The sequence below is a fragment of the Parasteatoda tepidariorum genome, chromosome 10, assembly GCF_043381705.1.
Source record: "Parasteatoda tepidariorum isolate YZ-2023 chromosome 10, CAS_Ptep_4.0, whole genome shotgun sequence".
Lineage (NCBI taxonomy): Eukaryota > Metazoa > Arthropoda > Arachnida > Araneae > Theridiidae > Parasteatoda > Parasteatoda tepidariorum.
In genome coordinates, this window is record NC_092213.1 from 84,240,761 (window position 1) to 84,253,792 (window position 13,032).

Here is a 13,032-nt window from a genome sequence, read left to right on the forward strand (position 1 = left end):
TCCTGACAACAATGAAGGAGATTGTACTATATTTGAATAGAAAATCAGATAAGCAGGCATACTAGAGTTATAGCTTTAAAGTCTATAGTGAACTTGGGATATAATAAAAACTCAGTTGTGGTGAAAGTCCAAGTGCTATTTAACATGGTGTGTAGCTTTTTTAAAATGTGCTTAAAGGTGCTTATTTTCGTTTTTTAAAAGCCCTTAAATGTACTTTTTTCTTTAGGTGTTTTTAAAAAGTACTCAATTTTCCCTTTTCGAAAATGAGATTTTTTTTCTTTGTGTTCTTTTTCATTCCTGTTCTTTGTTAATCTTAAAAGAGTTTGTCACTTTCCTTTGAAGGGACATTGACTTTTTTCTCTGATTGTGTTCTTTTCCATTCCTGCTCTTTGTTAATCTTTTAAGAGTTTATCACTTTCCTATGAAGGGACATTGACTTTTTTCTCTTATTGTGTTCTTTTCCATTCCTGTTATTTGTTAATCTTATAAGAGTTCTAACAATACAACTGAAATGTCTTACAAAAATATTTTTTCAGAGATGTTGGGTAGTTTTTAATGGATGAAATTATTAGGTCTATAGACAGCTCTTTTCGACTGTTTAGCAAAACACTCTTTGTGAAGTAGTAGTCTAATTTTCATTTGTATCATTGTGTAAACTTAAAATTAGATTTTCAATAAACCAAATGAAAAGCTGAATATGTTTTTGAGATTTGTTTTTAAATACTTAGGCAGTACGCCCCCTGGTGGAGAAAGAGGAAGGTGCCGATTTGTCTCCATTGTCCCTCTTCTCTTATTTTGTGAAGAGATCGAGTGAGAATCTACACATAATCATCGCTATGAGCCCAATTGGTAACACGTTTCGAATCAGACTGAGGCAGTTCCCCTCCCTCATTAACTGCTGCACAATAGACTGGTTTCAGGTGAGTACTACATTCAACTTAAAGATAAATGCTTTATTAATTTATATACTATTTTTTATTGCGAAACCAGTGACGAAATCTATTAGTTATAGTGCGTATGAAATGACAGATTCAGGGTATTTGCCCACCTGGAAAGTCATGAGAAATCATGAAGAGTCATGCATTTCGATATTGAACAAAATTTGTCATGAAATGTAATGATTTTAACTATTTTTTTAAAAAAAATCATGGAAAGTCATGGATTTCGGTCACCAAAATTCAAATTTTTAAAATGGAATTTAGCCCACCCCCCACACACCGCATTTCATGGTGTTTCGAATATCTGAATTTATGACAAAATCCCTCACTCACAGTCATATTTTATTAAGATATAAAATGTTTTTATCATGTTCTTTAAAAATTATGGTGTCCTTTCAAAAAATGAAAGAAAAAACATCATTTCTAGAGCGAATTATCTTTTAAACTTCAGAGATTTCTGAATTTTTGTTATTATTTATAATTTTTATTTTATCAGTTTAAAATTCTAACTGAATCAAGCCAGTCATTGGCGAATTTTTTTATTCCGAAATGAGAACAAAAAAAATCAGAAGTATTTCTTTCTTTTCCGATAAATAAGAAAAGTATCTTAAGAGCATTGTTGTGTTTTTGTAGGAGAAAATAGTAACTTCGTTCAGTCATGAAAAATTCTTGGAATTAGTCATGGAAAGTCATGAATTTGAAATTCTAAAATGCAGCAGATACCCTGTAGATTTTTAATTAAATGTACAAAACCTCATATCTTTTCTTAAAAGTTTTTAATTTTATAAAATTGTGCTTGATATTTAAGGATGATATTTCTACTATGCTAAGCTTTTTTATTTAGTATAGCATTATTTGTTTTAAGTATGTTAACATGGTGTGTAGCGTTTTTAAAAAGTACTTAAAGGTGCTTATTTTAAATTTTTGTTTTTGAAAGCCCTTAAAGGTGCATTTTTTCATTTGGTGTTTTTAAAAAGTGCTTAATTTTCCCTTTTCCACATGAGATTTTTTTTCTTTATTATGTCGATTTTCGCCTCATATCACGCAAAAGTATGCTTTTCACATTGTTTTATTCAACATTTTCACAATTCTTTCAACCACAATCCGTTTCGGCATACCCTCGGTCCATAGCGTATGAAAGTGCCAATCATGTTACACGTTTGATGAAATACTTGAGAGTCTGCGTCTACTGAGCTGAGTTCGGTTTGATTATTGCACTCTCATGTGCACCTCTACTGCATTTTGCAAGATATTCTCAATTTTAGGCTTCATTTTCCACCCTCTGATATCGAGCCAAAAAATCTCTCGATCATTTTATAATGGCTCATATAATCAAGATAAGAGTTCTTTGTCAGAAATTGGTTATTTTATCATAACCATGTAAGATTGAAAATTATTTTGCATTTTGTTATTGTATATAGTGCTTAAAATTTTTTTTTGGAGTGCTTAAAAAGTACTTAAAAGGTACTTATTTTTTGCTGAAAGAATTGGCTACTCACCCTATCTTAAGCTATTTCTTATTTCTTTAAGTTTTTCCAGCAATTAAAACTTTAAAGCTTGACTAATATAGATCACTCAAGAGCACAATGATTGTGTGTGTTTCCTGTTAATAAATTGTGTATAACATGTACAGGGAGTTTTTTTCTCCAGATTTGAGTCGCAATCCTGTTTTTACTGTTAGACAAATCTTTTAAAATGCTGTTTAGGTGAGCTATTTACTCTGCAGATTCCAATTAAATATTGATGGAATTTCAGGCATGGCCAGAAGATGCTCTGGAGAGAGTGGCTGAACACTCCTTCCGTGACATGGATTTGGCACCTGAAATGCAAATAAGTCTAGTACCAATCTGTAAATATTTTCATATAAGAGCTCAAGATTTATCTACTCAGTAAGTCATACTTTTGAGTTGTTTTTTTCTTTTATAAAAGCCCCAAGTTTTGGAAAAACCCACATTAATCTGAAGGGTTCTATAGCTAGAAAATACACAATAAGCTTTTTAAAAGTTGTGTAATTTGCAAAATTGTTATATTGACATGTGTCGGCATAAGCCGAGTGGTTAAAGTCGTTGTTCTGGAGAGACAAAGATACAGAGTTCGATTCTAAGAGCTTGAGGAAAATGTAAAAAATCTATAAAAAAATCTATAAGCTTTTATTTATTATTTTAGAAGTTTCTAGAATGTTCTAAATTGTCATTTCCTGTTCCGTTATTTAGTCCCATATAAGATCAGGTGTTTCAAGCTGAAACATAAGTTACTTTGTTCCCTGTTTGAAAGTTCTTAATAAATCTCTCTAACTTTCTGAACTGATGTTGATTCATTCTACGTGACGATTTGATTTTGAATTAAATTACTACAACATAAAGTATGTAATGAATTGAACTTTTATTTTTTATTTAATATAATTATAAATTTTACGTATTATTTAAATGTAACTACTTTTAGAATTTTTTTTTGTATAATCTAACAAAGCTCTAGGGAGGGAGTGACATAAAACAATGTTTTTCATCAAAAATATTGGATACCATCCAAAAATACTTAGTTGCAACAAGCTTCTTAAAAAATAGGTTACGGTTAAGAAAGTTCTTTTGCTACTAAATCATTTTAAATGGTCTTTATTTAAATTTAACTTCTTTTAGAACTTTTTTTGTATAATCTAACAAAGCTGTAGGGAGGAGGAGTGATCTAAAACAATGTTTTTCATTAAAAATATTGGAAACCGTCATAAAATATCTAGCTGCAACAAGCTTCTTCAAAAATAGGTTAGAGTTAGGAAAGTTCCTTTGCTGCTAAATAATTTTAAATGGTCTTTAAACTTAAAAATATTTTTCATTGTATCATCAATCTGAAAATAAGTGACAAATGACAAAATTTTTATATTCATTATTTTGCATAAAAGTTGAGTTTGATTTGCATTCATAACTATTCTCACAATAAACTTGTTTTTTTATTAAATATATAAAATTATGAAATTTGACTAAATATAAATAATGTGGAACATAGGGGTGAAATCAAACTTTCATATCATAAACATGAGGGGGAACACTAAAAAAAATGATACTGAAAATTTGAAGCATCAAAAAATGAATCTTTTATAGGGCCCCCCACGGATCAGGGAAAACAGGAAAGTGTTAGGGAATTTTATTTTGACTCTAAGAATCAAGGAATAGTCAGGGAAAGTTGCAATTTTTTACAAAAAAAACCCCCTGAAGATTCTTACATCACACTTAGAAAATAACCAGTCTTAGAATTGTAAGTAACAATAATCAGATATTGAGATTCAAGTTAAAAAATTCTAACATCTATTACAATTGTTTTTATAAAGTTCTACTTTTCAGTGAGAATTTTTCATGCATCCATTATCAATGTTTTTGCGCACAAAATATTATATGTGTTATTAAAAATAAAAAAATTAAAGTTTTCTGATGAAAAATTGCATGGTATAGCTAAAATATAGTACGGATTTTCATTGAAATTTACCTGATATACCTGAAAAGTAAAGGAATTTTTTTTTCTGAAATTGAGTGGGAACCCTGATTTTAATAAAATATTTTTCACAATTTAATACAAAGAATTCTGACATTTTAAAACTTGTATAATGTGTATTTACTTCAGCGAAACAGTTTTTTCAAACAGCATCAATGTTTGACTGTAATTTATGTTGATTAAATTATCCATTTAATCATAAGAGTAACAAATGCCTTTTCGTTATTTTATATTTTTTTTACTTTTTAAAGGAAAAGAATATAAAACATGCATTAATTTCAGTTCTCTTCCATTGAAGGGTTTTTGTCTATGGTTAATTTTTTTGCCTAATCAAACATTTAACTTAATAATCAATCAATAATAATCGTCGTTTATTCTTTTTAATAATATGATTAATCAAGGGATATCAGTGCCATTATTAGTGCCCCACACTGACACTGATGTTTTCAAGTTTAAGTGCCACTGCCTTGTGTACATTTGCACAATATGCATTTGCCTGGTATATTCTAAACTGTTTTTTTTTTCGTTCCAAATCCTACTATTAGTTCACACTTTCCCCATATATATTTATGTATCTTCAAATTTTCAATCATTAAAATACTTTTTATTCATCCATTCAAGTTCAAATGCTTTTTTTTTTATTCTTTTAGTGGATGACGCTTGTTACAGTTACAGTTTTTTCAAATATTAAGTCATTAATTAAATTTAATAAATTAATTTTAGTTTTATATGAGAGAAAAATTGTAATTAATTAATAAAAAGTAACTAAAATAAAAATTTTCTTTATTGACCGAAGTAGGAATTGACTTTAAATTTTTTTATATTACGGTAGGGAACCGATTATCCGGAACGATCGGGGCCATTGCTATTCCGGATAACTGATTTTTCCGGTTTTCTGAATCGCTACAAAAAGCCGTTTTTTTTTGTTGTTAAACCCAACTAAAAAAAATTTTTTTTTGGAAATATTTATAAATATTATAAAAAGAAGAAAAAATGATGAAGTAATACACTAATGATTATTTCCAAAATGATTCTAAGGTAAACATCTTTCGAAAAAGAAAGAAAAATACTAAAATCTTATGAGGAAAAAAAATTTTTTTTTTGAAAAATGGTTGGAAAATGTATCGAATTTCGTTCCCGTTTTTTGGTTTTCCGGTTTTCTGATTTCCGGAAAACGGGTTCTGTACTGTACTTGTTTTTTTTAATTAAGTGCCATTGACTCTGGTATTCTCTATACTGACCATTGAGGTGAAAGGTTGCCTTTATTGTTTCTGATTTGCTCACAGTGATTTGGTGATTTTTTTTTAACGGTCCTCTTTAATAGAACAGTACTTTCATTTCTTGTCTCGCCTATGTTTGGTTATATTTTCTTGCTTAATTTTTAGATAAAAATTCTATAAAGAAAAGAACTGTTATTAATATTATCATTGTTGTTAGTTCTTAAAAAGTGTTTAAGTATGAGAATTGAAAAATAGAATAATTATTACTTGTAGGTTTTTTAATGAACTTGGCCGCAACACGTACATCACACCCACTTCATATTTGACATTGATTTCGTCTTTCAAGCAGCTCTTACATGAGAAGCAGGAAGAGATAAAATCATCCATCCAGCGTTATAAAGGTGGCCTGGGCCAACTTGAGTTCTTTTCTATCACAATCACAGGAATGCAAAAGGACATTGAAGAACTGAAACCCAAATTAGTCATTGCTCAACAAGAAGCTGAAGAGTTTATTGAAGTTAGTGATTTTTTTCTACCTTAATTTTAGTTGATTTTTCAATAATTATTATCATGTTTCCTTTGTGTCTACTTTATTCTTAGGAAATGTTTTACTATTATTATTAAACGGACTCTTAAACAACCCCATTTAAACATGATACACACGTTTTTTTAATCTCTTATCTGTGGTTCACTTTACATTGATGCTAGCTGTTGCCCGTGCTGAAGTACTTTGATTTTAATTGTTTTCAAGAGATATTGTCAAATTCTCTATTTAATAAATTTTATTAACAATTTGAAATCTTTCTGGCAGCATACAAACCAATACAAGGTTGAGTTCAGAACATTTCATCACAGTAGGCAGCAGAAGTATTAAAATTATGACTTCTATGTCTTAAATGGTAATTAAATTTTATGGATACATTTTTTTCTTTGTGATACAATATTCTATAATGATACGTGGAAATAAATCATTGCTACTCAACTATCTATAAGTAAAAATTAAAAAAAAAATTAAATATATAAATATTAAAAATAATTAAATCTTAAAAATATTTCATGTCCCAATCAATTTTACTTTTATAAAAATAAGCTTTGCAAATATCAGTTCTTTATATGGGAAGAATTAACCACAACAGTTGGATAAAGTGTTACTATCTTATAAACACCGTGGAAGAATCGCAGCAACATTCTCGCAGAACGCTACAGAGTTCTTGCAAAAAGAATTTTCTTTTGAAAAGTTACAAAATTACTTTTTTTCAAACACAGTACTTTTCTTATTTGAAATTCGTAATATATATGTTTGTTAAGTATCGTGCGGAAAGATAGTGCTAGAGAGTTTTGTCGTAGATAGCTTGGAAATTTTCTGCCTCAGGGCTTATAAATACAGTGCTATGTAATCAACAATGGACTTGTACTCAACAAATGATGTTATTTATTTGTGTAGAAAATAAAAAGAGAGTCCCAAGATGTTGAAAAGGTGAAAGCAGTTGTGAATAAAGATGAAGAGCATGCGAGCGACAGAGCAAAGGAGTCATCTGCTTTGAAAGAGGAGTGTGAGGCAGATCTGGCTGAAGCTTTGCCTGCTCTTGAAGCTGCACTGGCTGCTTTGGACACATTAAAAGTAAACCCCATTCCTCTTTCTCTCTCTTTCTTTTTGTAAAAAAAAATCCTTCTTTTTTCTCTGTTCTAAAAAAGGATTAGTCCAGCTATCTTTTTTTTTTTACTGACAAACAGTACCGTCTTTATGCATAGGCACAACCGGGCTTGAGAATCTTACTTTTTATGAATTGTATTTAAAAAAAAACTAAGAATAAACCACATTACATTATATATCATGGTGCGTAGCGTTTTTAAAAAGTGCTTTAAGGTACCTACTTATTTTCGATTTTTGTTTCTAAAAGCCCTTAAATGTGCTTTTTTTATAGGGTGTTTTTAAAAAGTGCTTAATTTTCCCTTTTCGAAAATGTAAATTTTTTCTTTACCTCGTCGATTTTCGCCACTATCGTAAAAGCGCCACTATCGTAAAAGCGTGTAAAAGCGTGCTTTTCACATTGTTCTATTCTATGTTTAAACAATTCATTCGACCGCAATCCATTTTGGCTTACACCCGGTTTGTAGCGTTTAAAATTGCCAATCATTTTACATGTTTGATGAAATACTTGCGAGTCCACATGCACGTCTACTGAGCTGAGTTCATTAAGATTCTAGCACTCTCATGTGCAACTCTGCTGCATTTTGCAAGATATTCTCAATTTTAGGCTTCATTTTCCATTCTCTGATATCGAACCGAAAAATCTCTCGATCATTTTATAATGGCTAATATAATCAAGAAACGAGTTCTTTGTCAGAAACTAGTTATTTTATCATGATCATGTAAAGTCTTTGAAAATTATTTTGCATGTTGTTAATGTATAGAGTGCTTAAAAATATTTTTGAGTGCTTAAAAAGTACTTAAAAGGTGCTTATTTTTTGTTGAAAGATTTGGCTATGCTCCCTGTATATATTTTAAAATAAATGCATCCTCGTGTAAAAAGTGTGCATTTTTTTTCTGTAAATAGTAATTGATTATCATGCAAACACCAATAATTTAAATAGTTTATCACCAGGAAAAGTTGAAAAGGCAAACGAAATCTATTTTTCTACATTAAAATGAAGTTTTTCGAAACTTAACTTTCTAATTCATAATGTTTCTAAATATGCTTGACCACCAGCAACTCTGTTTGGTATTTATAATTAGTTAAATAAAGCAATAATTGAAAGAGTTTAGAATTTCACAGCATTATGGGACAGTAACTTTTAAACTGGTTATGTCTGATGCACATTGAAAGATGTTTTAATAACTGACTTCAGTTTAACGAAATGATTCATAACTTTTGGGATTTTTTATGTGTTACTCCCTTATGTTTTTTCAATTTAATTACTTTAATTAGCTTCTTAGTTTCAAAAATCATTTTATTATTTGAGAATTGCAACTGGTTAGCATATAATTTTTTTTTTAAAATTACGCATACTTTAAAAGTGTTTTATTTTATGTGCATTGAATTTTTGAAGGTAATAAAAATGTGTTTAAGTTTGTTAAAATTATTGCAAATCTTAAAAATGCTTTATTTTATGTATATGAAGTTTTTTAGTTTGATTTTAAACAGTATGACACATCATAGGGGCCCCAATCATTTCTGGGCCTGAGGGCCCTGCTAACAGCAACTAATTTTAAGTGCAGCCCCATTCTTTTTAATATAATAACACATAAACTAGTCTTACTGGGAGGCTCAAGTAATAGGAGTTTTGTTATTGATAAACTGATTTTTGAACTAACTATTAAACTCATTTTTGTTCATTTAATTAATTGTTAATTAATTCCCAAAATTGTTTTTGAAATGTTTATTCAAAGGAATTTTTTATTTAAACTGTATTTTTTTTTTTGTTGTTGTTTTTTTGATTTCGCTATCTCATCCCTAGTTTAATTCATGATCCTAATATTTTTATGTTTTTATTCGCTATTGATAGTTTAGATCGTATATAACTGTTTTTACTTAATTTTATTTACTTTGTATCGTTGTTGTTGTTGCTTATCCTCTTCTGCCCTTACGAAGGCAGACCAGATCTGTGAACCCGTTGATCTGAATAAAATCAAAGACCAAAGGAGGAGTACAGTAGATATCTTCCTAGAGAAGACCAAGACAGCCCAGGATGTGATCGGCGGAAGCCCGGTGTAGATGACTTTGTATCGTACTGCCTATGTACCATTTTTAATGTTTTGTGTAACTTAAGTGTATTTGCAATTTTGTCTAATTTTATATACCTCATACTTAAATTGCTATATACCATTTTACCAATTAAAATATTTTATGAAAATTAATTTATTTTTTGATGAGCTTTAATACACTGTTTGCTGCAGCATGTCCTCTTTTGGACTTGTGCTATTAAACTCTACATTCAAGCAATCCCATGCATGTTTGTCAGTTTTTCATATACTTTCGATAAAAAAAATATTTTAGAACTAGTTTATCTAAGTTACTGATTGTTTGTGAAAAAATCATTCACTATTTTTACAGCCATCAGATATCACTCTAGTAAAATCCATGAAAAATCCTCCCAATGCTGTGAAAGTCGTTCTTGCTGCTGTGTGCATCATGCAGAACATAAAACCAGACAGAGTGACTGATCCAGGTACTGGAAGAAAAGTTAGTATCTTTGGTTTTATCTTAATTATTTAACCTGCCTTAAAGATAGCATATTCATAGTTCCTTAAATAATATTGTTTGATTTTATTTTTTATAACCGTTGTTGAACAACCAACCTATTTTTTTGTGTTTATGTCTACTAATGTTCAACTCTGTAGCCTTGTAATTTTGAATCCAATCCAGAAGGAACTCCTGGATCAAGTGTTGTGAGAAATTGTGCCTTCATAGAAGACTTTTTGATGGAACTAACCCGCATTTGCTTTACATGGAGAGGAAAACTTCCCACGGTTAGCCTGAAGGCAAGGGGACTCTAACCCATGATCCATCTACCACTGAGGATATTTTACATCAACACTGTGGTCGGTGCAAACCGGTCGCTGAATTTACATCAACCAGCCATCGCTGTGATTCAAACTTCGGTTCACCTCTTTGGAAGGCTAACGCACTATCCCTTGAGCCATCACAACTCAGTATTGTTTGATTTTATAACCATTGTTGATCAACCGACCGAATTTTTTTGATTTACGACTACTAATGTTCAACTCTGCAGCTTTGTAATTTTGAACCCATTCCAGAAGACAAGGGAACTTCTGGATCAAGTATCAGGAGAAATTTGCCTTTGTAGAGGACTTTTAGGGGAAATTAACCCGCATTTGGATTACATGGAGAAAAAAAACGCAAACAGTTATCCTGAGAGCAAGGGGACTCTAACGCATGATTCGTTTATCACTGTAGATATTTTAAGTAAGCACTGTGGCTGGTGCAAGCCGGATGCGGAATTCGTATTGACCAGCTATAGCTGGGATTACAACCCGGTTCACCTCATTGGAAGGTGAACACTCTATCCCCTGAGCCATCACGGCTCAATATTGTTTGATTGTTCAACATCAGTATTTTGTGAAATGATTCGTGAAACTTAATATTTTCTATCTCTCACAGGGCCGCCTTTGAGTGAAACACTTGGTTAGTGGTGTTTTAGAGGAAATTTAGGATTGATCCCAGATCCTTCACTAAATATATTATCCTTAAAAAAAATTTTCTTGCAATATTTTTTTTATAAAAATAAACTCTTTATAGTATTTTTCCCTTTAAAAACCCAGGAATTACCCTTGATTGCAACAGTGTTAAAAAAATTTATAAATCAAAATTGTAATCATGTTTTAAAAATCTCAAAGTTTTCTTTTGAAAATAGCTCATCAAATCTGTGCAAAATTTGTCATCTTTAGAAAGTGAAAAAAGTTTAACACCTAATAAAGCTGGATTTACCTCTTTTGTCTTTCTTTTAAATGTTCAATTTTTTGACGTGGATTTATAATTTCAATTAATATTTCCATTTGTCATTGTGCATCATTTTACAAATTTTGTTAATTTAGTCTGAAAAATTGTAAATCAGTAGTTTGAAAATAACAAATATTACCTAAGTTACTGTTATTCGTTGTGAAACCAAGCTTTAAGCATCTCCTTCTTTTAATTAGTGCAGATTTTGTATTAATACTAATAGAACCAATTCTGATGATCTTACAAATGCGATACCAGCTTTAATTTGAGAAATTTTGCAGGGCTTTTACATCTAAGACACATTCTTACAATTGAAAATTCTGCTTCTCTAGCCCCCCATGATTCGAATTTTTTTTTCGTAAACTGTACACAGGAAATTTTTCTATCAGTGATCATTACTGTAGAGATGTAAGAATAAGTTCTGAATAAACTGAATTCATTTATGTTATTGTGTTTGCAGAAGTTGGTTGCAAATTTTTAACTCTCTCTTATATGCCATAGGTTCTGAAATAATTAGGTTATTTACCAATTATCAATTATAGGTAAATGATTATTGGGGACCATCCAAAAAACTACTTGGGGACATGGGATTTCTTCAGTCTCTTAAGGATTATGATAAAGACAACATTGATGTAAGTAAGATATTGATTTGTATATTATTGGTCGTTGTTTCAATTCTGTGTCCCCCTGTTTCAATTCTGTTGCTTAAATGAAAATGATGAAATACCCATTTTATTTTGAACTTCTTAAAGCATGGAAATTAATTTATGAGGTATTTTCGGAAAGTAAAGACTGTTTCTTTCTACTGTCAGAGTACCATACGTGCGCACACAGGTATCTGGTTGATTGTCCCCCCCCCTGACAATATTACAGCAGAATTGTTTTGAATTTATGTGTGTTAGTGAGCATTCAAAATGTTGAAGATGATTTATGATACCACCAACTATGTAGTGCATTAATACGATACTATGAAACATTTTATGTATTATTTTAGAACCATTGTTAAACAACCGACTTTATTTTGAATTTACGACTGCCAATGTTCAACTCCATAGGCTTGTAATTTTGAACATAATCCAAAAGACAAGGGAACTCCTGGAAGTACTGGGAGAAAATTGCCTTGGTGGAGGACTTATTGATGAAACAGCTCGCATTTGCGTAACATGTAGAAGAAAACCACCCACGGTTAGCCTGATGGCAAGAAGACTAACCCATAATTCGTCTACCACTGAGGATATTTTACATCAGCACTGTGGTCGACGCGAGTCAGGTGTGGAATCCGTATTAACCAGCCATTGCTGAATTTCAAACTTCTCATTGGGAGACGAGCGCTCTATCCCCTGAGCCTCCAAGTCTCCCCGTGAAACATTGCAAAAAATGTGATTCGAAGGAAAAGATATCGAATGCTCAGTTAAGGCTGCGTATTGCTACATGAGAATACATGTCGCCATTCTACAGATGTCACTCAAAACCTTATTCATTGAGTATCTGTGCACCTGTAAAGTATAGAACAAAATTTCAGTATAGAACAAAATTTGTCATGAAACGTCATGATTGTAGCTATTTAAAAAAAAAAAAAAAAAATTATAAAAAGTCATGGACCCCGCCTCCAATTTCATGGTGTTTGGAATATCTGAATTTGTAACAAAATCACCGCTCACTGTCATATTTTATTGAAATAAGAAATTTTTTTATCATGTTCTTTAATTATGGTGTTCTTTCAGAAAATGAAAGAAAAAACATCATTTCTAGAGTGAATTATCTTTTAAATTTCTGTGATTTCAGAATTTTTGTTATTATTTTTTATTTTATCAATATAAAATTCTAGCAGTAGCAAGCCAGTCATTGGCGAATTTTTTTTAATTCCGCAATGAGAACAGAAAAAAATCAGGAGTATTTCTTTCCTTTCCGATGAACAAGAAAATTATC

General features: G+C 30.7%; 1 protein-coding gene across 1 annotated transcript in view; it reads left to right on the top strand.

The window, feature by feature from the left end:
• Positions 1–13,032, top strand: part of LOC107454707 (dynein axonemal heavy chain 7) — a 127,184-nt gene that overhangs the window by 66,488 nt on the left and 47,664 nt on the right. The window contains exons 33-38 of the mRNA XM_071187076.1: positions 729–920; positions 2,694–2,827; positions 5,915–6,158; positions 7,086–7,262; positions 9,697–9,825; positions 11,646–11,735. Coding sequence (XP_071043177.1) covers positions 729–920; positions 2,694–2,827; positions 5,915–6,158; positions 7,086–7,262; positions 9,697–9,825; positions 11,646–11,735 — 966 coding nt within the window. The remainder of the gene's footprint in view (positions 1–728; positions 921–2,693; positions 2,828–5,914; positions 6,159–7,085; positions 7,263–9,696; positions 9,826–11,645; positions 11,736–13,032) is intronic.